Genomic DNA, 22,695 nt, shown 5'->3' on the forward strand with positions numbered 1-22,695 from the left:
AGTGGTTAGCACTACTGCCTCACCTCGCTGAGGACCCGGGTTCGATCCCGGCCCTGGGTTACTGTCCGTGCGGAGTTTGCACGTTCTCCCCGTGTTTATGTGGGTTTCACCCCCACAACCCAAAGACGTGCAGGGTAGGTGGATTGGCCACGCTAAATTGCCCCTTAATTGGAAAACAAAATTGGGTACTCTAAATTTATCAAGAAATTAATTCAAAACTCAAGCACCCCCATTTTGGGGAATTGGTACCTGTGGGATATCTTAGGAGGGCAGTCATCGGGTGTTGTTGGGCTAGTGCTGATTTAGTCAATATGCCAAGAAAGAAAAGCATCAATAGCTAATATTTTTTAATGGTCTTGGTAATTTTGGCAAACTATTGTTAATGTTTACTGAAACGAAAGGGAAAATGCTGGAAAATCTCAGCAAGTCTGGCAGCATCTGTAGGGAGAGAAAAGAGCTAACGTTTCGAGTCGATGACTCTTTGTCAATGTTTACTGTTTTGGATAATTGTACAGAGGCTGCACCTTTGTTGTTTTACTTTTCAGTAAAAGAATACGTGCACATCTTCTACCTCCCCTCATCGATCATAGGAACAGGAGGGGCCATTTAGCCCCTCGAGCCTGTCCTGCCATGCAACGTAATCGTCGCTGATCTGCAACTTCACCCATGAATCTGCCGTTGCTTTATACCCCTTCATACCTTGGGTTAACCAAATCTACCAAATCTGAGATTTAAAATGAACTGATCTAGCAGCAATTGCTGTTGGCGGAAGAGTATTCTGAACTTCTGCCACCATTTGTGTTTTGAACTGTTTCCTAATTTCACTCCTGAGAGGTATGGCTCTAATTTTTAGACTCTGGCCCCTGGTCCTGGATCCCCAACCAACAGAAATAGTTGATTTCTATCTACCCTTAAACTTTAATCCATTCCCCCCCTTTTGCTTCGAAATCCTAGGGAATACAACCCTGATCTGTGGAATTGTTCCTCAGAATTTAACTTCTGAGGTCCAGGTATCATTCGAGTCAACCTATGAAGGTTAATATCCCCTTCCTTCCTCCAGATCTACTCTCAGAATTCCCATGGAGTCCAGCTAGAGCTTTGACTATCTGGATTATCTCTCTCTCTCTCTCTCCCTCTCTCTCTCTCTCTCTCTCTCTCCCCTGTCTCTCTCTCTCTCTCCCCCCTGTCTCTCTCTCTCTCTCTCTCCCCTGTCTCTCTCTCTCTCCCCTATCCTCTCTCTCTCTCCCTCCCCTCTCTCTCTCTCTCTCCCCCTCTCTCTCCTCCCTCTCTCTCCCCTCTCTCTCTCCCTCTCTCTCCCCTATCTCTCTCTCCCCTACTCTCTCTCTCTCTCTCTCCCCTATCTCTCCTCCCCTATCTCTCTCTCTCCCCTCTCTCTCTCTCTCCCTATCTCTCTCTCCCCTATCTCTCTCTCCCCCTATCTCTCCCTCCTCTCTCTCTCTCCTCTCTCTTTCTCTCCTATCTCTCTCTCTCTCTCTCTCTCTCTCTCTCCCCTATCTCTCTCTCTCCTATCTCTCTCTCCTATCTCTCTCTCCTATCTCTCTCTCCTATCTCTCTCTCCTATCTCTCTCTCCTATCTCTCTCTCTCTCTCTCCCCTATCTCTCTCTCCTATCTCTCTCTCCTATCTCTCTCTCTCTCTCCCTATCTCTCTCTCTCTCCTATCTCTCTCCTATCTCTTTCTCTCTCTCTCTCTCTCTCCTATCTCCTAAGTCTCTCTCCTATCTCTCTCTCCCATCTCTCTCTTTCACCTATCTTTCTCTCTCTCTCTCTCCTATCTCTCTCTCTCTCTCCTATCTCTCTCTCTCTCTCCTATCTCTCTCTCCTATCTCTCTCTTTCACCTATCTCTCTCTCTCTTTCACCTATCTCTCTCTCCCCTATCACTCTCTCTATCTCCTCTCTCTCCCTCTCTCTCCTATCTCTCTCTCTCTTCCCCGCCCCCGACATTTTGATGATCAGTGTACCTGAACAGCCAAGTATCTTTGGACCTCCACTGTTTCTAGCTTTTGACCATTTAGAAAGTTCTATCGTTTTTACATTTTTGCCATTCACAAAATCTTTCCATCCCTCCTTGTAATTGTCTGCCTCCATCTGTGCTGCTTACAATGCTGCCCATCTCTGTGCCATTTGCAAAGTTAGATATTTGCCTTTCTATCTCATCACCCAAGTCGTTAATAGATTCGATAAATAATTGAGGCTCAGCACACATCTCTGTGGTAGACCATTAATTACACCGTACCAGTTAGTACTCACCCTTAATCCCTACTCGCTTATCTTCTGCCACGTCCGTAATTTGCCTTCAGTTCAATGGGCTTCAACTTTAACAGTTTTCTTATGGGGGACTTTATCAATGCCTTCTCAAATTCCACACACAACGTCCATAGACATTCCCCCATCACAGCTTTAGTCACCTCTTCAAAAGAATATTCAGTCAGTTTCGTCAGGCGTGACCAAGTCTTTGCAAATCCATGCTGGCTGTCTGCCTCTGATCAACATTCCAGGTTTTCAGTCACACTGTCGTTTAAATTGTAGACTCCCGACAGTGTCCCGGAGACGGCTATCAGGCTAACTGTTCTATAATTCCCTGCTTTTCCTCAGTCACCCAAAACGTTGTCAGATTCCAAAAATTGAAACCAAATCTCGTCCGTGTGAAGTCTACGTGGAACATGAGATTGGTAAATTGACCGTGTGCTGAGTTATGTGGCATTAGCACTTTTACTCATTGAAAGTTGTCCCAAAATTAATTTTTCTATGCCTCACATTTTGATGGATTTTATTTAAGTCTGCAGAAGCTAAAATTTAAACATTGATCCCTGATAAATTGAAACCACTATCTGTGATCTGGCATGCTACACCAGTGCCTTCATTGTGCCACAGGATATTGTTTATGCATTGTTTGCTTTTTACTTTGTCTGCATTATTGGGGCTGCTCTCAATGGTAGCCAGCTGGCTATATATGTTGTGCTAGTTTGTGACCTTTGAACTGTGTTGATTAATTGTGTTCTTCTTGTCCTGCTCTCTGTGCTGTTGCTGCTGTTGTGGCTGTTTTCTGTGTCACCACAGTCATCGCCAACCATGGAGAAAAAGGTAAATGTCGTTCAGCCATTTCAACCCTTCTACTCCCAGTGCATCCTCTCCCTAACCAAGCTGGGAACGATAAGGTCCCTTCTATCTCAGCATTCATTTTCAGTGTTGATTAATCATTGTAGTTTGTTTAATTAATGTGCATTGACTGATGCTTTCTCCAAGATGTCTGACAAGGATGTCTGCCAACACGCAGATAAAATATAATGGACTGTATTTTCTTGCCTTCATAATTTTTTTTTAAGGTGATGGATATGAATGTAAAGGTCCATGATTTTACTCGGTGATAGTCCAATATGGGGAACTCCCAAAGCATTCTACAGATATGCAGTTAGTTTGATAGTACAATGGTAGTTTGAACCGTTGATAGTTTGAGTGTTGCTGCAAATAGACACATGTTGTCGAAGTTTTTCATCTCGCACTCATCAGGACTTTTGCATGGACACCAAATTTCAAGAATGCCAGATGGGCAGTCAAATTGCAAGGTAAGTATTTTATCCCTGCTTAGATCATATATTAATGAAAGCAAGGGTCTTGGATTATTGCCAAGCAGTTAAAAGACATGATTGAGAGAAGCATTCCCGAAAAGGATGGTGTTTGGACAATTGGTGAAAATATCACAGGCAGTAACGGGGGGGGAGGGGGTAAGTTAGCCCAGGAATGCAAAGAGATGAGGAAGACAGGTGAATCAAGTCAAATGCTGCTCTAGACATCAGATATATTGCAAGGAGGTTAGCTGCCTGGGTTTAGTGCACAACGGTGCATGGCCAAAAAGAAGCCTTGCATTTATATAGATCATGCCACCCAGGAACATCCAAAGGGTTCACATAAGATGAATTGGTAATGGAATGGTGTAACTATTGGTTTGCAGGCTGTCCTGGCAGCTAACGTAAAAATAGCCAGTGCAAAAGTGGAATGAAATAAAGAAGAAGTTGGAATATTTTTGATGGTGCTGATTGCGAGAGAAATGTTGGCGTTGAAAATTCCCTGTCCTTGCAGTAGTGTAGTAGGAGTTTTTAATATCCTCTTGAGTTACTAGCTCAGGCATGATGTGGCTGACGTGACTGGTCCATGAAGACCTGCTGGGATGGTTATCATCGGCCATGCGGTACCAATAGTAGTGAAGGCCACCATTGGCCCCAACTTTAATCCATAGGGATCTTCTAGGCAGTGACCTTGGACACCACTTTGGCCTTTTGACAAATTATGCTTTCTTTTGTACAATGTAAGGTTGATCATCTTTAATATATATTGACAGCGAATTGATGTTATGGTTTTCAGTACTTATATATGTTTAATGTCCTTTTGCTACTGTCTTTGTCCCTTGTCTATTGTGAATTTCTCCATGAAGGTTGTCCAGGTTCCATGCGTCCCTCGGTGAAATGTCGCACTGTTGGATGACAGTACGGTGAACTAAAAGCTACGGGGAACACTAAAGGCCCAAGTGCTAGTGGTTGCCGTTGCTGGAGTCACCATAGAATCATTGTTTTGGCAAGCTGTGCCAAAGAGATGATGCCGCTTTTCTTGTGGTGATCCATAAGTTACACTGATGGAGGGCCGCTTCTCATAATGCCCACTGATCTCTCGGTTAGAACAGGCTGTCTGTGTGGTCTCTGAGACTGTCCTTCAGAAACGCCTATAACCGTTCTCCAAGCGAGCTGCGGCAAGTCTTCACTATATTTTAGGGTTTGACCCCAAAACTGCCACTGACACCATTGGTGTTCCCTGCAACCCTTAGTTGACTGTACTGTCAACTGGGGACATTTATTCAGTGTGCTATTTTTGGGGGCCTAAGGCCTGTGTTATGAAAGTTTCCACCGCTGAGAATAAGGACTGTCAGCATCATTATTATCTCCTGTGCTGCTCTTTGAGAGGAATGGGTGAGATGATAAAAGTAAAGGAACAAATTGATTTGTTCAGTATTGTTACCACAAGCAGTCGTTCACGCCCATAAGTATACATGTAGAATATGATTCATATGGTGCATTTACCCTCCCAACGTCTGCATTCCCACTTCCTTTCAGATTCTTTCTTCCAAATACAACAATTGCACTGTCAGGTGTATCTGGAAAATGAGCTAGAGTCCAGAGCCCTCCTATTTATGTGCCAGGTCTGCCTTGAGGCATAAAAACTATTGGGGATTTTGACATACTTATTGGACCCATGGAAATGCTACCTTGCAAGACATTGTTCCTGGGGGTTAGAATCATAGAATTTACAGTCCAGAAGGAGGCCATTCAACCCATCGAGTCTGCACCGGTCCTTGGAAAGAGCGCCCTACTCAGGCCCACACCTCCACCCTATCCCCGTAACCCAGCAACCCCACCCAACCTTTATTGGACCCCAAGTGCAATTTAGCACGGCCAATCCATCTAGCCTGCACATCTTTGGACTGTGAGAGGAAACCGGAGCACCCGGAGGAAACCCACGCAGACACGGGGAGGACGTGCAAACTCCGCACAGACAGCGACCCAAGCCGGGAATCGAACCTGGGACCCTGGAGCGGTGAAGCAACTGTGCTAACCACTGTGCCATCGTGCTGCCCATAGTTCTGTGGGAAATATTCTGATTTTTCATTATACGTTTAGCAGGAACCTGGAGGAAGCCGTGGAGAACTGGCCAAGAATGGACATTTATGTGTGGGTCTCGGGTTCAATCAGCGTCACACTGGGGTTGCCGTGGCAGGCTAGAAAATTCCCCAGTGCAGTTTCGGAACTAATATCTTTTCTGTCATAACACGCATGATGTTTAACGCTGAAAAAGAAGAAACCTTTTTTGTTAAAGCTTTTCGTATTGGACTCATCAGGACAGGTTGCAAGAATGCCAAGGTCAGGGCGAACAGTAGATTTATACTGTATGTGAAGTGAGTGCTGATTGGTTGGCAAGCGGACTTTAATTGGTCGAGTCATTGCCATGCAGTATGCACCAGTTGATGGTGACTGACAGTTAACTGCTGAGCATTGTTTGAAATTAAACCAGACACCGTGTTTCTGGTCAAGGCATTGTTCTGATAAATCAATCAGCGAGTAGCTGTCACTTATTTTGTTTCGCTGAAACAGTCACAATGTGTGTATGTGTTCTTTCTGTCTGCAAAGAACACGGCCCTGTGCATTAATATATCTGGGTTCCAGTACATGCAAATGCATCCCACTGGGAGCCCAAGGGGAAAAGCTTTGACAATAAATGTATTTTGTTTCAGTAATACGCAGGTTCTGTACTACCAAACAACTATTTATCATGTAATTTGTGGAACTCTGCTATTTTTATTGAAACCTCCTTTCTTGCTCAGCTTTGTAGCAATATCTCTGATAGTACAGTCCTATTGATATACATTTTTTCTTCATGTCCACCTATGTGTTCCTCCTTAATCCATGCAACTTCTGCATCTCCAGCCAGGATAATTGTGTATTCAAGTTTGATACTGGGTTACGAGGCACAATAAGTTGTGTTCTTGGGAGCAGCAAGTTCCGATAACTGAAGTCAGGTTAAGTGAATGGGCCAAACTGTGGCAGATAGAGTTCAGTGTAGAACATATGAATTAGGAGCAGGTGTAGGCTGATAGAAAGAGTAAATGTTCCTTCGTACTTTAGTTAGAATTGGGGCTTTAATTGTTTCATGGACTGTATCAATATTGTCATGTGAGAGTTCCTTTATGAAATGGGTGTTTACAAATGGGTGTGTATATAAATATCTGTAGTGAGAGTACCTTTAAGAAATGGGTGATTATTACTGCCGTGATGTCAGAGAGTGGGTGGAGCTGGGCAGTCTGTCGGCTTTTTATTTTCATTTTAGGTTGTTTGCTGCAGGGTGTGTTTTAGTTTCGTTTTCAGAGCTGGATAGCTGCAGTCACTGCCGGAAGGTGTATTAGAGTCTCTCTCTGTAATCTAAAGACTAAATCGATCCTGGTGATTTAAAACTAATAACAGTAGTGACTTTAACCTGATGTGCTTCTGGTAAAAGGTGTTTCAACTCCTACGGATGTTAAAAGGAAAGCTTAAAGGATTACTTAGTGTTGTACTCTTTGGGGGTTGTATTTGAATTGATGGTTGCTAAGATGTTCACTGTATGTTTTAAAAAGGTTAACTTGAGTTCATAGAATAAACATCGTTTTGCTTTAAAAAATACTTTTCCATTTCTGCTGTACCATCCCTGTAGAGTGGGCCGTGTGCTCCCCATACCACAATCTATTAAAAGTTGTGGGTCAGGTGAACTCCATGATACACTTTGGGGTTCTCTAAATCCGTGTTCTTCAAACTTTTTTTCCGGGGACCTATTTTTATCAACCGGCCAACCTTCGGGACCCAACCCAGCCGACCTTCGCGACCCACGCCGGCCGATCTGCGCGACCCACGCCGGCCGACCTTCAGAACCCACGCCGGCCGACCTGCGCGACCCACCATTTTCTCTGACCTTGTTTGCTGCTGCCAAAAATGGAGGAAATGGTTTTGGGTCCCTTTGGCCCTCGTACACGCTCCTCCAATGGAACCTGTTGGATGAAGGTGCAGCCTTCCTGTGTCGGAAAGTATGGAGTCTCCATCTGTCCAAAGTTCTGCATTTTTTTCCTGTAAAGTTTTGTCAAGGGCTAAATCGCTGGCTTTGAAAGCAGACCAAGGCAAGCCAGCAGCACGGTTCGATTCCCGTAACAGCCTCCCCGAACAGGCGCCGGAATGTGGCGACACAGTAATTTCATTGAAGCCTACTCGTGACAATAAGCGATTTACATTTACAAATAAACCCCCGCACCGAACTTGGAAAAAAAAATAAAATGAGTAAAATAAATGAATAAATGAATAAAAACCACGACAGAACTTGTGAAACAAAAGGCTGCAACTGTTTAAAAAAAAATAGCGGCCGCACTGCGCATGCGTGCCCGATTATCGACGCGCATGCTCAATGCGGCCGAATTGTTTTTTTTAACATGTTCGCGGACGCTTGCAGCTGGCGTTATGAAATGCCAGCTGCTGCGCGGGGATTTGCGCGATCGGGAGCGCCGCGGACAACGGCTTTGCGACCCTCCCGACACCCGCCCGCGACCCACCCGCGGGTCGTGCCCCCGACTTTGAAGAACACTGGTCTAAATCCTGGCCCATAACAATATGTAAAGAGGATATAGGTAGCACTATTTTGTTGTTGGAGTGATTACTGAACACAAACTTGGAGTCAAAGGAGTCCAGACTTGCTTCCTAGTTCTTATTATAGACTCACCATCTGAGCTTAGCATTGGCCATTCGGCCCCTCCAGCCTGCTCCGCCATTCAATCAGATCATGGTTGATCTGATTGTGGCCTCAATTCCACATTCCTGCCTATCCCCCAATAATCTTTGACTCCCTTGTTAGTCATTAATCTATCTAGCTGGACTTCCGGTGGCGGCGATGCGCAGTTGAGCCGCACATTCGGCGGCTCCCGCGAATAACGGACTTTGGGGCTCTTTTCAGGGCCCCAACGGAGCCGAGGCGGCGAATCCCAACAGGGGAAGAGCCCAGGAGTCGACCCCAACGGTCCCATGGTCCGGACCAGGAGTGGGGCAGCGAGGAAAACCGTCGGAAACAGCTAGGAAAAATCGGGGGCAGAAAAACAAAATGGCGGCCGGCGAAGACTTCGAGGAGCTGAGGAAGTGGGTCCAGGAGCAGCAGACGATTCTGCTGCGCTGCTTCCAGGAGCTGAAGTTGGAGCTGCTGGAGTCCATCAAGGTAACCAACAGGGAACTGATGGAGACCCAGACAACCCAGGGGGCTGCGATCCGGGAGCTGCAGCAGCTGGCCTCCGAAAGGGAAGACAAGGTCGTGGCCGTGGTGGGGAAGGTGGAGATGCACGAGGCGCTCCATAAAAGATGGCAGGAGCGGTTCGAGGAGCTGGACAACCGGTCGAGGAGGAAGAATTTGGGGATCCTGGGCCTCCCGGAGGGGCTGGAGGGGTCGGACCTGGCGGCCTATGTGGTGATGATGCTAAACTCGCTGATGGGGGCTGGGTCCTTCCAGGGGCCCCTGGAGTTGGAGGGGGCCCACAGAATTCTGGCTAGGAGGCCCAAGCCGAACGAGCCGCCGCGGGCGATGTTGGTGAGGTTCCACCGGTTCGTGGATCGTGAGTGTGTGCTCCGGTGGGCCAAGAAGGAGCGGAGCAGCAAGTGGGAGAACACGGAGGTGCGGATCTTCCAGGACTGGAGTGCGGAGGTGGCGAGACGGAGGGCCGGGTTTAACCGGACGAAGGTGGTGCTCCATAGACAGAGTGTGAAGTTTGGAATGTTGCAGCCGGCGCGTCTGTGGGTCACCTATAAGGATCGACACCACTATTTTGAGTCCCCGGAGGAGGCGTGGGCCTTTGTGCAAGCCGAGAAGCTGGACTCAAACTGAGGGTCCTCCTGATGGGGGATGCTGTATAATACTGTATTTATTTATACTGTATTTGTATTTGCTTGGTTTAGTGTAAGATGTGGGGTGGCTTTAGGGTGGGTGGGGTGATGTCGTACGGTTTTTTTCTATATGGGTTTTTAAGCAGGGGTTGGGTGGACGGGTTCAGGCAGAGGGGTAAACGGGGTGTTCGGGGAGCTGGTGGGGGGGACTGACAATGGGAGTGGCCCTGGAGGAGGCGGGGCCCAGCAGGGCGAAAGCGCGGGCTTTCTGCGGGGTTCCCGCGCTGGGAGAGGGAGGGGGCGTGTTTTCTTTTCCCGCGCAGGAGAGGGGGGAGGGTGGACTCGTTGACGGGCACAATGGAGGAGGGGCAGACCCACGTTGGGAGGAGCCGAAAGTAGGGCGGGAGTCGCCGGGGTCAGCAGAAGTTAGCTGGCTCACGGGAGTGCTGTAGAGGGGGGGGGGGGGGGGGGGGGGGGCGGCGCGGCTAGGAGGGGTCCTAGCCCGGGGGGCGGGGAGGGAGGGAGGGAGGGGGGTGGCTACCGGGTTGCTGCTGAAATGGTCAGGAAGGAGCTGGAGGACGCAGGGGGTGCTGGAGGGGGGGAGCTGCTGCCGTGGGAAACGGGCAGAGCGGGGGATGCTGGCCGGGGGTGGGCAAGGGATGGGGTATGGTTAATCGGCAGGGGAAGGGGGCAGGGAGCCCTCGGATCCGGCTGATAACTTGGAATGTGAGGGGGCTGAATGGGCCGGTCAAACGGGCCCGAGTATTTGCGCACCTGAAGGTACTGAAGGCGGATGTGGCCATGCTCCAGGAGACACACCTGAGAGTGGTGGACCAGGTCCGGCTGAGAAAGGGCTTGGTGGGCCAAGTGTTCCACTCAGGGCTGGATGAGAAGAGTAAGGGGGTGGCGATCCTGGTGGGGAAGAAGGTGTCGTTTGAGGCGTTGAAGGTGGTGGCTGACAGTGGCAGGAGGTACGTGATGGTGAGTGGCAAGCTGCAGGGGGAGCGGGTGGTGTTGGTGAATGTCTATGCCCCAAATTGGGACGATGCGGGGTTTATGCGGCGTATGTTGGGCCGCATTCCGGACTTGGAGGCTGATCATGGGGGGGGACTTTAACACAGTACTGGATCCCCCATTGGATCGATCCAAGTCCCGGACGGGTAAGAGGTCGGCGGCGGCTAAGGTGTTGAGGGGATTCATGGACCAGATTGGGGGGGGGGGGGGGCTGGTGTCGAGGGTGGAGGATGTGGAATACTCCGCCATTGCCATTTTGGATCATGCCCCGCGCTGGATGGACCTCGGGCTGGGGGTTTGAAGAGAGGGACCAACGTCCGCTCTGGCGCATGGAGGTGGGGCTGCTGGCAGATGAGGAGGTGGCCGAGAGGGTTCGGGGGTGTATCGAGAGGTACCTCGAGGCCAATGATAATGGGGAGGTTCGAGTAGGGACGGTCTGGGAGGCATTGAAGGCGGTGATGAGGGGGGAATTGATCTCCATCCGAACCCATAGGGAGAGGGGGGAGCAGAGGGAGAGACTGATAGGGGAGATGGTGCAGGTGGATAGGACATATGCGGAGGCCCCAGAGGAGGGATTGCTGGGGGAGAGGCGTAGCCTTCAGGCCAGATTTGACCTACTGATGACCAGAGAGGTGGAAGCTCAGTGGAGGAAAGCACAGGGGGCGGTGTATGAATACGGGGAGAAGGCGAGCAGGATGTTGGCGCACCAGCTCCGGAAGTGAGACGCGGCCAGGGAGATTGGGGGAGTGATGGATAGAGCTGGGAAGGTGGTGCGGAGGGGGGTAGATGTCAATGAGGTCTTCAGGGACTTCTATGGGGAATTGTACCGGTCTGAACCCCCGGTGGAGGGGGTGGAATGGGGCGCTTCTTGGACAAGCTGCGATTCCCGAGGGTGGAAGAGGAGCAGGTGGAGGGACTAGGGGGCGCCGATCGAGCTGGAGGTGGTGGTCAAAGGGATAGGGAGCATGCAGTCGGGGAAGGCGCCGGGGCCGGACGGGTTTCCGGCGGAATTCTATAAAAAGTATTTGGACCTGTTGGGCCCCCTGTTGGTCCGGACCTTTAATGAGGCAAGGGGGGGGGGGGGGGGGCTCTGCCCCCAACTATGTCACGGGCGCTGATTTCCTTGATCCTGAAGCGGGACAAGGACCCTCTGCAGTGTGGATCATATAGGCCGATTTCGCTGCTGAACGCCGATGCAAAGCTGCTGGCAAAGATCCTGGCCACTAGGATAGAGGATTGTGTGCCTGGGGTCATTCATGAGGACCAGACGGGGTTTGTGAAGGGAAGGCAGCTGAACACAAACGTTCGAAGGCTCCTCAACGTCATTATGATGCCGGCTGTGGAAGGGGAGGCGGAGATAGTGGTGGCATTAGATGCGGAGAAGGCCTTCGATAGGGTTGAGTGGGAGTATTTGTGGGAGGTGTTGGAGAGGTTTGGGTTTAGGGAGGGGTATATCCGGTGGGTGAGGCTGCTGTACGAGGCCCCGATGTCGAGTGTAGCCACAAATAGGAGGAGGTCGGAGTACTTTCGGCTGTACCGGGGACGAGGCAGGGGTGCCCCCTGTCCCCCTTGCTCTTCGCTTTGGTGATTGAGCCCCTGGCCATAGCATTGAGGGAGTCAGGGAACTGGAGGGGCCTGGTGCGGGGTGGGGAGGAGCATCGAGTGTCGCTGTACGCGGACGACCTGTTGCTGTATGTGGCGGACCCGGTGGGGGGAATGCCGGAGGTGATGAGGATTCCTAGGGAATTCGGGGGTTTCTCTGGGTATAAGTTGAACCTGGGCAAGAGTGAGGTGTTTGTGGTGCATCCGGGGGATCAAGAGGAGGGGATTTGTAGGCTCCCATTGAAGCAGGCAGGGAAGAACTTCAGATACCTGGGGGTCCAGGTGGCGGGGAGCTGGAGGGCCCTGCACAAGCTCAACCTCACAAGGTTGGTGGAGCAGATGGAGGAAGAGTTCAAGAGGTGGGATATGTTACCGCTGTCACTGGCGGGGAGGGTGCAGTCCGTTAAGATGACGGTGCTCCCGAGGTTTTTGTTCCTGTTCCAGTACCTCGCCATCCTTATCCCGAAGGCCTTTTTTAGGAGGGTCAACAGGAGTATCACGGGATTTGTGTGGGCGCATGGGACTCCGAGGGTTCGAAGAGTGTTCCTGGAACGAGGCAGGGATAGGGGGGGGCTGATATTGCCGAACCTCTGTGGGTACTATTGGGCTGCCAACGCAGCGATGGTGCGTAAGTGGGTAATGGACGAGGAAGGGGCAGCATGGAAGAGGATGGAGGCGGCGTCTTGTGTGGGCACGAGCTTGGAGGCGCTAGTAACGGCGCCGTTGCCGCTCCCCCCAACGAGGTATACCACAAGCCCGGTGGTGGCGGCTACCCTCAAAATTTGGGGGCAATGGAGACGGCACGGGAGAAATGGGGGGGCTCGATGGAGGCCCCGATACGGGGGAACCATCGGTTTGTCCCAGGGAGCATTGATGGCGGATTTCTGGGCTGGCACAGGGCAGGGGTTAGGAGGTTGAGGGACCTGTTTGTGGAGGGGAGGTTCGCCTGTTTGGGGGAGTTAGAGGGGAAGTTTGGGCTCCCCCCGGGGAACATGTTTAGGTACATGCAGGTTAGGGCGTTTGCCAGGCGGCAGATGGAGGGGTTCCTCTTGTTGCCCCCAGGGGGGGTACGGGACAGGGTGCTCTCGGGGGTGTGGGTCGGAGGAGGGAGGATTTCGGACATATACCGGGTAATGCAGGAGGCAGACGAGGCCTCGGTGGAGGAACTGAAGGGTAAATGGGAAGAGGAGCTGGGTAAGGAGATTGAGGAGGGGACGTGGGCGGATGCCCTGGAGAGAGTGAATTCCTCCTCATCCTGTGCGAGGCTTAGCCTCATACAGTTCAAGGTGCTGCATAGGGCCCACATGACTGGATCGAGGATGAGTAGGTTTTTCGGGGGCGAGGACAGGTGTGGCTAGGTGCTCGGGGAGTCCAGCGAACCACGCCCATATGTTTTGGGCGTGCCCAGCATTGGGGGAGTTTTGGAAGGGGATAGCAAGGACGGTGTCGAGGGTGGTGGGATCCAGGGTCGAACCAGGCTGGGGACTCGCAATTTTTGGAGTTGCAGTGGAGCCGGGAGTGCAGGAGGCGAAAGAGGCCGGTGTTCTGGCCTTTGCGTCCCTAGTAGCCCGGCTGAGGATCTTGCTCCAATGGAAGGATGCGAGGCCCCCAAGCGTGGAGGCCTGGATCTCAGATATGGCGGGGTCCATTAAATTAGAGAGGATGAAATTTGCCCTGAGGGGATCAGTACAGGGGTTTTTCAGGCGGTGGCAGCCGTTTCTGGACTTCCTGGCGGAATGGTAGGGAAATAGGCCGGCAGCAGCAGCAGCAACCCGGGAGGGGGAGGGGGGTAAGGATTGGGGGGAGGGAGAACTGTGCACATGGGTTTGTGGAGGGTGATATCTCTTTTCCTTTCGTTGTCTGGGTGCTCTTTTGTTTTTTTTTTGTTTTTGTTTTTGTTTTTGTTCTTTCCTTTTGTTTGAAGTTGCTCTTGAAGCTGGGGGGGGGGGGTATTGTTCATGGGGTGTTACCGCGGGTGGTTGTTAATAGAGTTAACATGTTTATATTTTGTATTTTGTAAAAATTTCAATAAAAATTATTTTTTATAAAAACTAAAAAAATAATCTATCTAGCTCTTTAACCCTGCCTCCTCTGTTCTCCAGGGAAGAGAGTTCCAGGGCCCTCTTGAGAGGCTGGATTGGCCATGATAGAATTCCCCCTTAGTGTCCAGGGGTGTATAGGGTGGGGGAGTGGGCCTAGGTAGGGTGCTCTTTCAGAGTGTATGTGCAGACTCGATGGGCCGAATGGCCTCCTTCGCCACTGCAGAGATTCTATGGTTCTATGTGCCAGGACACCCAGATCCCTCTGTCGCTCAGAGTTCTGCAATGTCTCTCCATTTGAATAATATACTGCTTTCTATTCTTCCTGCCACAGTGGGCAAGTTCACATTTTCCCACAATTCTGCCCACTCACTTAATCTATCTGTGTCCCTTTGCAAACTCCCTGGGCAGGATCTACTGGTCATGTTGCGCCTCAAAAGCAACTTGGCATGGCGCAACGTGACTGGTAGATGCTGGGAGATCCCACTTCCGGGATCTATCTGGCTCGCCACGCCTCACGAGATCGAACACGGGTCGCATTGTGGGCAGGGTCACTTTCTGGCAAATCTGCAGATTAGAGTAAATTAGCTAGTCTCACTCTAATATGCTTTCCCAAGGCCTAACCAAGGCGTGGGATCTAACCCCCTCGTTTTGGAGACCTCGGGCTAGTGCCGTTCAGTGTCAGTTTCCATAAAAGGGGACCAGACAGAACGGCACTCGTGGGATCTCCCAGGGGATTGGAGGCTCCTCCTTTTTCCCTGTAACCCTGCGCACTCTTCCATTCCCTTCTTCAGTTCCTCCGTTGATGTTATCTCCACCACACTCTCAGACAGTGCATTCCAGACCCTTCCAACTAGCTACGTTAAAAACGTTTTTCTAATTCTCGCCATTGTGACCTCGAAACGGTTCAACTCCTTAAAGTGTCTGCAATGCCTTAAGTTGTGATGTCATAAAATCCACAGCTTTTGGCTGGTTTTGCTCCATTTAGGTGAGTAATTGCAAACATTTGAAGAAATATTTCACATTTTCATAGAAGCATTTTCATAGAATTTACAGTGCAGAAGGAGGCCATTCAGCCCATCGAGTCTGCACCGGCTCTTGGAAAGAGCACCCTACCCAAGGTCAACACCTCCACCCTATCCTCATAACCCAGTAACCTCACCCGACACTAAGGGCAATTTTGGACACTAAGGGCAATTTATAATGGCTAATCCACCTAACCTGCACATCTTTGGACTGTGGGAGGAAACCGGAGCACCCGGAGGAAACCCACACACACACGGGGAGGATGTGCAGACTCCGCACAGACATTGACCCAAGCCGGAATTGAACCTGGGACCCTGGAGCTGTGAAGCGATTGTGCTATCCACAATGCTACCATGCTGCCCTGCATGTCTCAAATCTACATTCCATAAAGAGTTAAAAGCTTCACGCAAAAAGTGATCCTCCAAGGTTAACTGCAAAAGTTAATGTGAGCATTAGATTGAACGAAGAGGCTTATATTACTGCCATGCAGAGTGGTAAACCTGAGAATTGGAAGAGTTTTAGATGGTGGAAAAGGATGACCAAAAGGTTGGTGCAGAGAGAAAATGAAACATGAGAAAGTGAGCAGAAATATGAAAACAGACAGCGAGGGTTTCGGCAAGTAAGAATAAAGGAAAAGGGGAAGTAGACGCTGTGGTGGAGACAGGACAATTTGTAATGGCAAATAAGGAAATGAGCGGCAGTACTTTGGTCTGGCTTCACAGCAGAAAACACAAGGTGCGAGCCAGACATGGTGGAAGTGAGGAACTTGCAATAATTAATACTAGTAAAGAACGAATACTTGAGTAATTAGTGGGATTGAAAGCTGCCAAACCCCTGGTTGCTTAAACCAGAGGGCTCTGAAAGAGGTGACTGCAGGGAAAGCGGATGCAATGGTTGAGAGCTTCCAAAATTCCCTAGAAATCATATTGATTAGGAGGAGTCAGCACAGCTTTCTGAAAGAAATATTGTGCTTGACAAACCTTAAAAATTTTTGAGGATGTAACTAGTAGGGTAGATGAAGGGGAATCCACAAATATTGCATATTTGAATTTTCAATAAGGGGGGTGATGCGACCATCAATTCACACGAGACGGGACTTCCGGTTGCGGCTATGCCTGGGTAGGTCGCACGGTCGGCAGCTCCCGCCGATAACGGACTTTTGGGCCCTTTTACGGATCTCCAGCGGTACTTGGACGACGATTCCCGGTGTGGGAAGGAAACAGTGAGGGTCCCCCAGCGCTGTATGGAGTGGACCAGGAGTGGGACGGTCAAAAAGGCGGCTTTGGAGAAGAGAGGAGAACAGGCCCGAAAAAACAAGATGGCGGCCGGCGGGGATCAGGCAGCGTGGGCCCAGTGGGCACGGGAGCAGCAGGAGATTTTAAGAACCTGCTTTGCGGATTTAAAGGCGGAGATGCTGGCTCCTATGAAGGCGCCGATTGAAAGGTTGGTGGAGACCCAGAAGATGCAGGGGACGGCGATCAAGGAGGTGCAGCAGAAGGCCTCTGATAATGAGGCCGAGATTCTGGGCCTAGCGGTTAGAGTGGAGGTGCACGAGGCGCTGCACAAAAAATGGCAGGAGAAGCTGGAGGACCTGGAGAATACGTCAAGGAGGCAGAACCTGCGGATTCTGGGTCTCCCTGAAGGAGTGGAGCGGTCGGATGCTGGGGCGTATGTGACCACGATGCTGGGTAAGCCGATGGGCGCGGGGCCTTTCCCACGGCCCCTGGAGCTGGATGGGGCGCACAGAGTCCTGGCGAGGAGGCCGAGGGCGAACGAGCCGCTGAGCGCTATGGTGGTGAGGTTCCACCACTTCACCGACAAGGAGTGTGTCCTGCGATGGGCGAAGAAGGAGCGGAGCAGCAGGTGGGAGAACACCGAGATCCGTATTTATCAGGATTGGGGTGCAGAGCTGGCCAAGAAACGTGTGGGACTCAACTGGGCCAAGGCGGTTCTCCACGGAAAGGGGGTGCAGTTCGGGCTGTTACAACCGGCGAGGCTGTGGGTTACATATCACACCGGCACCACTATTTCGACACGCCTACCAGGCGTGGACTTTCATCAAGAATGAGAAGCTGGACTCGAGTTAATGGACTGCAGTATGTTATGGGGGTTGTTGGTGGGGCGGAGGGGGCAATGTTATGTTGGGTTTCCCCTGTGTTTTCTTGTGTTCTGTGGCCCCTGGGCCCTGGGCCCTCAAGGCTTTGGGCGAGGTCGCAGTTGGGAGGAGCTGCGTCACAGGAGGTGGGGTCGGCCCAGACAGGGAGCGCGGTTTACCCGCAAAATGGTGGGGGTGGCACCTGAAGCTGGGGGTTTGAGTGTACGGTACTTTGCTTTGATTTTCTCTCTCTGTTCATATGGGGAGGGGGGGGGGGGCTCTCTCTAACCCACTTAAATGGGGGGGGGGGGGGGGGTTGGAGATTTGTAAGGGGAACCCACAGGGGGATTGGAGGTGGAGGCGGGAGTGGCCGGGGTCAGCATGAGTCAGCTGACTTACGGGAGTGCAATGGGGGGGGGGGGGGGGGGTAGAGGGGTTAAGCGGATGCTTGACTGGGGGGGGGTGGGGGAGGGGTTAAGCGGATGTTTGACTGGGGGGGGGTTAAGCGGATGCTTGACTGGGGGTGGGGGGGGGTTAAGCGGATGCTTGACTGGGGGGGGTGGGGGCTGGGATGCTGCTGTGCTGACTGAGGGAGAATCAAGGGAGAGTCGGGAACGGGAGCCTCCACCTGGGGGGCTGGGGTTGTTGGGCCGGTCAAGAGGTCCTGGGTGTTTTCGCACTTAAAGGGGCTAAAGGCAGACGTAGCCATGCCACAAGAAACTCACCTGAAGATCGCGAATCAAACCAGGCTGAGGAAGGGATGGGTGGGGCAGGTTTTCCACTCAGGGCTGGATGCGAAGAAGGGAGGGGGGGGGTCGCAATTTTGGTGAGTAAGCGGGTGGCATTTGGGGCAGCTGGTATTGTGGGGACTTTAACACGGTCCTGGACCCGGCACTGGATTGGTATAAGTCGAGATCGACTAAGAGGCCGGCAGCGGCCATGGTCCTGAGGGGGTTCATGGACCAGATGGGGGGAGGGGACCCGTGGAGATTTGCCAGGCCAAGGGCGAAGGAGTTTTCCTTCTCCTCCCACGTGCACAAGGCGTACTCGCGGATTGATTTTTTCATGGTAAGTAGGGCGCTAATTCCGAGAGTGGAGGGGGTGGAGTATTCGGCCATTGTGATTTTGGACCATGCCCCACACTGGGTGGATTTGGGGCTGGGGGAGGAGAGAGGCCAACGCCCTCTGTGGCGAATGGACGCGGGACTACTGGCGGACGAGGAGGTCTGTGGGTGGGCCCGGAGGTGTATCTAAAGTTATGTGGAGACCAATGATAATGGGGAGGTTCCGGTGAGTGTGGTCTGGGAGGGGCTGAAGGCAGTTGTCAGAGGGGAGCTAATCTCGGTCAAGGCCCACAGAGAGAAGAGGGATAGAATGGAGAGGGAGAAATTGGTGGGGGAGATACTCAGGGTGGACAGGAGGTGTGCGGAATCCCCCGAGGAGGGGCTGCTAAGGGAGTGCCGGAGCCTGCAGGCGGAGTTTGATTTGCTTACCACGGGGAAGGCTGAGGCTCAGTTGAGGAAGGTACAGGGAGCAGTGTACAAGTATGGGGAGAAGGCAAGTAGGATGCTGGCGCACCAGCTGCGAAAGAGAGAGGCGGCCAAGGAGATTGGGGGAATCAGAGACGAGGGGGGTAACACGGTGCTGAACTCAGCAAGGATTAACGAGGTCTTCAAGGACTTGTATGGCAAATTGTACGAGTCAGAACCCCCGGAGGGGGGGAGGGGATGAGGCAGTTCCTGGACCAACTGAGGTTTCCACAGGTGGAGGAGGGGTGAGTAGAGGGATTGGGGGCCCCGATTGAGATGGAGGAACTGGTTAAGGGGTTAGAGGGTATGCAGGCGGGCAAGGCTCCGGGTCCGGATGGGTATCCCGTAGAGTTTTATAGGAAATTCTCGGAGCTGCTGGGTCCGCTGTTGTTGAGGACTTTCAATGAGGCTGAGGAAAAGGGAACCCTTCCCCCAACTGATCTTGCTTATCCTCAAATAAGATAAGGACCAGTTGCAAAGTGGCTCCTATAGGCCTTAATGTGGATGCCAAGCTGTTGGCCAAGATTTTGGCCGCTAGGATTGAGGACTGTGTCCCGGGAGTGATTCACGAGGATCAGACGGGGTATGTGAAGGGCAGGCAGCTGAATACGAATGTACGGAGGCTCCTGAATGTGATTATGTTGCCCTCGGAGGGGGAGGATGCAGAAGTGGTGGCGGCAATGGACGCGGAGAAAGCCTTCGATCGGGTGGAGTGGGAGTACCTGTGGGAAGTGTTAGGCAGATTTGGGTTTGGAGAGGAATTTACAGGGTGGGTCAAATTGTTGTATCAGGCCCCGGTAGAGAGTGTATCGACGAAGTGGCTGCGGTCGGGGTACTTCAGATTACACCGAGGGATGAGGCAGGGGTGCCCCCTGTCCCCCCTGCTGTTTGACCTGGCAATTGAGCCGCTGGCCATGGCGTTGAGGCAGTCCAGAAACTGGGGGGGGGGGCTGGTTCGGGGGGGGGGGGGGGGGGGGGGGTTGGTTCGGGGGGGGGGGGGGCGGGGGAGCATCGTGTTTCATTGTTTGCGGATGACCTGCTCCTGTACATTGCGGGTCTGGTGGAGGGGCTGGGGGAGGTCATGCAGATTCTTAGGGATTTTGGAGACTTTTCGGGGTATAAGCTGAATGTTGGAAAAAGCGAGCTCTTTGTGATACAGGTGAGGGGCCAGGAAGAGAGGCTGGAAGAGTTACCGCTTAAGATGGTGGAGAGTAACTTTCGCTACTTGGGCATACAGGTGGCTAAGAGCTGGGATGCCCTGCACAAGCTCAGTCTAGCGCGGCTGGTGGATCAGATGGAGGAGGACTTTAAGAGGTGGGACATGCTGCCGCTTTCCCTGGCGGGCGGGGTGCAGTCCGTAAAGATGACGGTCCTCCCCAGGTTCTTGTTCGTCTTCCAGTGCCTTCCCATCCTCATCCCCAAGTCCTTTTTCAAGCGGGTATATAGGATTATTACGGGATTTGTGTGGCAAACAGGACCCCGTGTGTTAAGAAACTGTTCTTGGAGCGCAGTCGGGGTGGGGTGGGTTAGCACTGCCGAACTTTTGCAGCTATTACTGGGCAGCGAATATATCCATGATTCGGAAATGGGTAATGGAGGGAGAGGGGGCAACGTGGAAATGGTTGGAAGCGGCGTCTTGTAAAGATACTAGCTTGGGGGCACTGATAACGGCACCGTTGCTGCTGCTGCCGACGCGGTATACCACTAGCCCGGTGGTGGCAGTGACATTGAGGATCTGGGGGTAGTGGAGACGGCACAGGGGGGGGGGGGGGGGGGAGGCCAGGGCTTCAGTCTGGGCCCCGATACGGAATAATCACAGGTTCGTTCCGGGTAGAATAGACGGGGGGTTCCTGAGTTGGCACAGGGCGGGTACCATAAGGATGGGGGACTTGTTCATTGATGGGACTTTTGCTAGTCTGGGGGCGCTGGAGGAGACATTTGGGCGACCCCCGGGGAATACCTTTAGGTACATTCAGGTTCGGGCGTTCGTAAAAAAGCAGATTGGGGAATTCCCGCTGCTGCCTGCCCGGAGGATACAGGACAGGGTGGCGGGCGTGTGGGTAGGGGATGGCAAGATATCGGAAATATATCAGGAGCTGCAGGAGGCGGAGGAGGCCTCGGTGGAGGAACTGAAGGACAAGTGGGAGGAGGAGCTGGGTGAGGGCCTTTGGGCTGACGCCCTGGGCAGGGTCAATTCCTCCTCACTTTGCGCGAGGCTTAGCCTGATTCAGCTTGAGGTGGTGCACAGGGCGAGAATGAGTAAGTTCTTTGGGGTGGAGGACAGGTGTGTGAGGTGTTCAGGGAGCCCAGCAAATCATGTCCATATGTTCTGGGCATGCCCGGCACTTACAGGATTTTGGAGAGGCTTCGCAAAGGCTATGTCCAAGGTCTTGGACACTCGGATAAAATCGAACTGGGGGACAGTGATATTTGGGGTATCGGGCGATCCGGGAGTGCAGGAGTCGAAAGAGGCCGGAGTTCTGGCCTTTGCCTCCTTGGTAGCCCGGAGAAGGCTCTTGTTAATGTGGAGGGACGCGAAGCCCCCAAGCGTGGAGGCTTGGGTCAGTGACATGGCGGGGTTTCTCAGGCTGGAGAGGATAAAGTTTGCCTTGCGAGGGTCTTTGCAGGGGTTCTCCGGGCGGTGGCAACCGTTCCTTGACTTTCTCGCGGAACGTTAGATGGAGGTCAGCTGCAGCAGCAAACCAGAGGGGGGGGGGGGGGGGGGGGGGGGGGGGGGGGGGGGGGGTTGGTTTGGGCGGTGGATGGATTTCATTTGTAAAGGGCAGATACCCCACTTTGTTTTGTTAAATGGTTAAGTTGTTTCCTGTTTTATTACTATGCTTTCTTTTTGTTTTTTTCGTAGTGGTTTGTAAAAATTATTGAAAATCTTTTAATTAAAACAAATTTTTAAAAAATTCACCGAGACGGAGAGTTGAAGTGAACAGTGGTTTTAATCAGCTAGAACTGTGCCTGCCTGCGACTGCACTGTGCTGAGAGCCGCCTGCAGGGCAGCAGATCTATATACCTCTCCTGAGGGGGCAGAGCCAGGGGCGGAGCCCACAGGGGCACCAACATGATACCATGCGATGTAATATATTACAATGGTCCATAGGTGGAGCCCTCAAGGGCATCAACATAGTACAGTGCAATACAGTGGTGAATGGTTGCCGTAATACATTCATCACAGGGGGCAGGAGAATGTTTTTGTACAAGATAAGAGCTCATGGGGTTGGGGAACACTATTAGCCTGAGTAGAAGATTGAACAGAAAACAGTGTTGGAATTTTCAGGTTGTTACTAGTTGGGTGCCATAAAGGAGTGGAGTTCAGTTATTTCCAATCCATATTAGTGGCTTTAGATGAAGGACTGAGCGTGATGTTTCCAAATTGGTTGACAATACAGAGCTTGCGGAAAAGGTAAGCTGTGAGGAGGACACAAAGTAACTACAAAGGCATATGGATGGGTTTAGGTGAGTGTGCAAAGAAGTGCCAGCCCTGGCTCAGTTGGTAGCATTCCCCACTCTTGTATCACAAGATTCCAGGTTCAAGTCCTACTCCAGGATTTGAATGCAAAAACAGAAATCAAGGCTGACGCTCCAGTGGAGTGCTGCACTGCTGGAGATACCTGTTTGTAGATGAGACATTAAGTGTTGGTCCTGCCTGCCCCCTCAGGTTGATGGGAAGACCTTGTGGCATTATTTTGACATGGAACAGATGGGCAGCACGGTAGCATTGTGGATAGCACAATGGCTTCACAGCTCCAGGGTCCCAGGTTCGATTCCGGCTTGGGTCACAGTCTGTGTGGAGTCTGCACATCCTCCCCGTGTGTGCGTGGGTTTCCTCCGGGTGCTCCGGTTTCCTCCCACAGTCACAAAGATGTGCAGGTTAGGTGGATTGGCCATGATAAATTGTCCCTTAGTTGTCCAAAATTGCCCTTAGTG

General features: G+C 51.8%; 1 protein-coding gene across 1 annotated transcript in view; it reads left to right on the forward strand.

The window, feature by feature from the left end:
- Positions 1 to 22,695, forward strand: part of mapk8ip3 (mitogen-activated protein kinase 8 interacting protein 3) — a 212,436-nt gene that overhangs the window by 62,359 nt on the left and 127,382 nt on the right. The window contains exon 5 of the mRNA XM_038820875.1: positions 3,081 to 3,104. Coding sequence (XP_038676803.1) covers positions 3,081 to 3,104 — 24 coding nt within the window. The remainder of the gene's footprint in view (positions 1 to 3,080; positions 3,105 to 22,695) is intronic.

Source organism: Scyliorhinus canicula, chromosome 15, assembly GCF_902713615.1.
Source record: "Scyliorhinus canicula chromosome 15, sScyCan1.1, whole genome shotgun sequence".
Classification (NCBI taxonomy): Eukaryota; Metazoa; Chordata; class Chondrichthyes; order Carcharhiniformes; family Scyliorhinidae; genus Scyliorhinus; species Scyliorhinus canicula.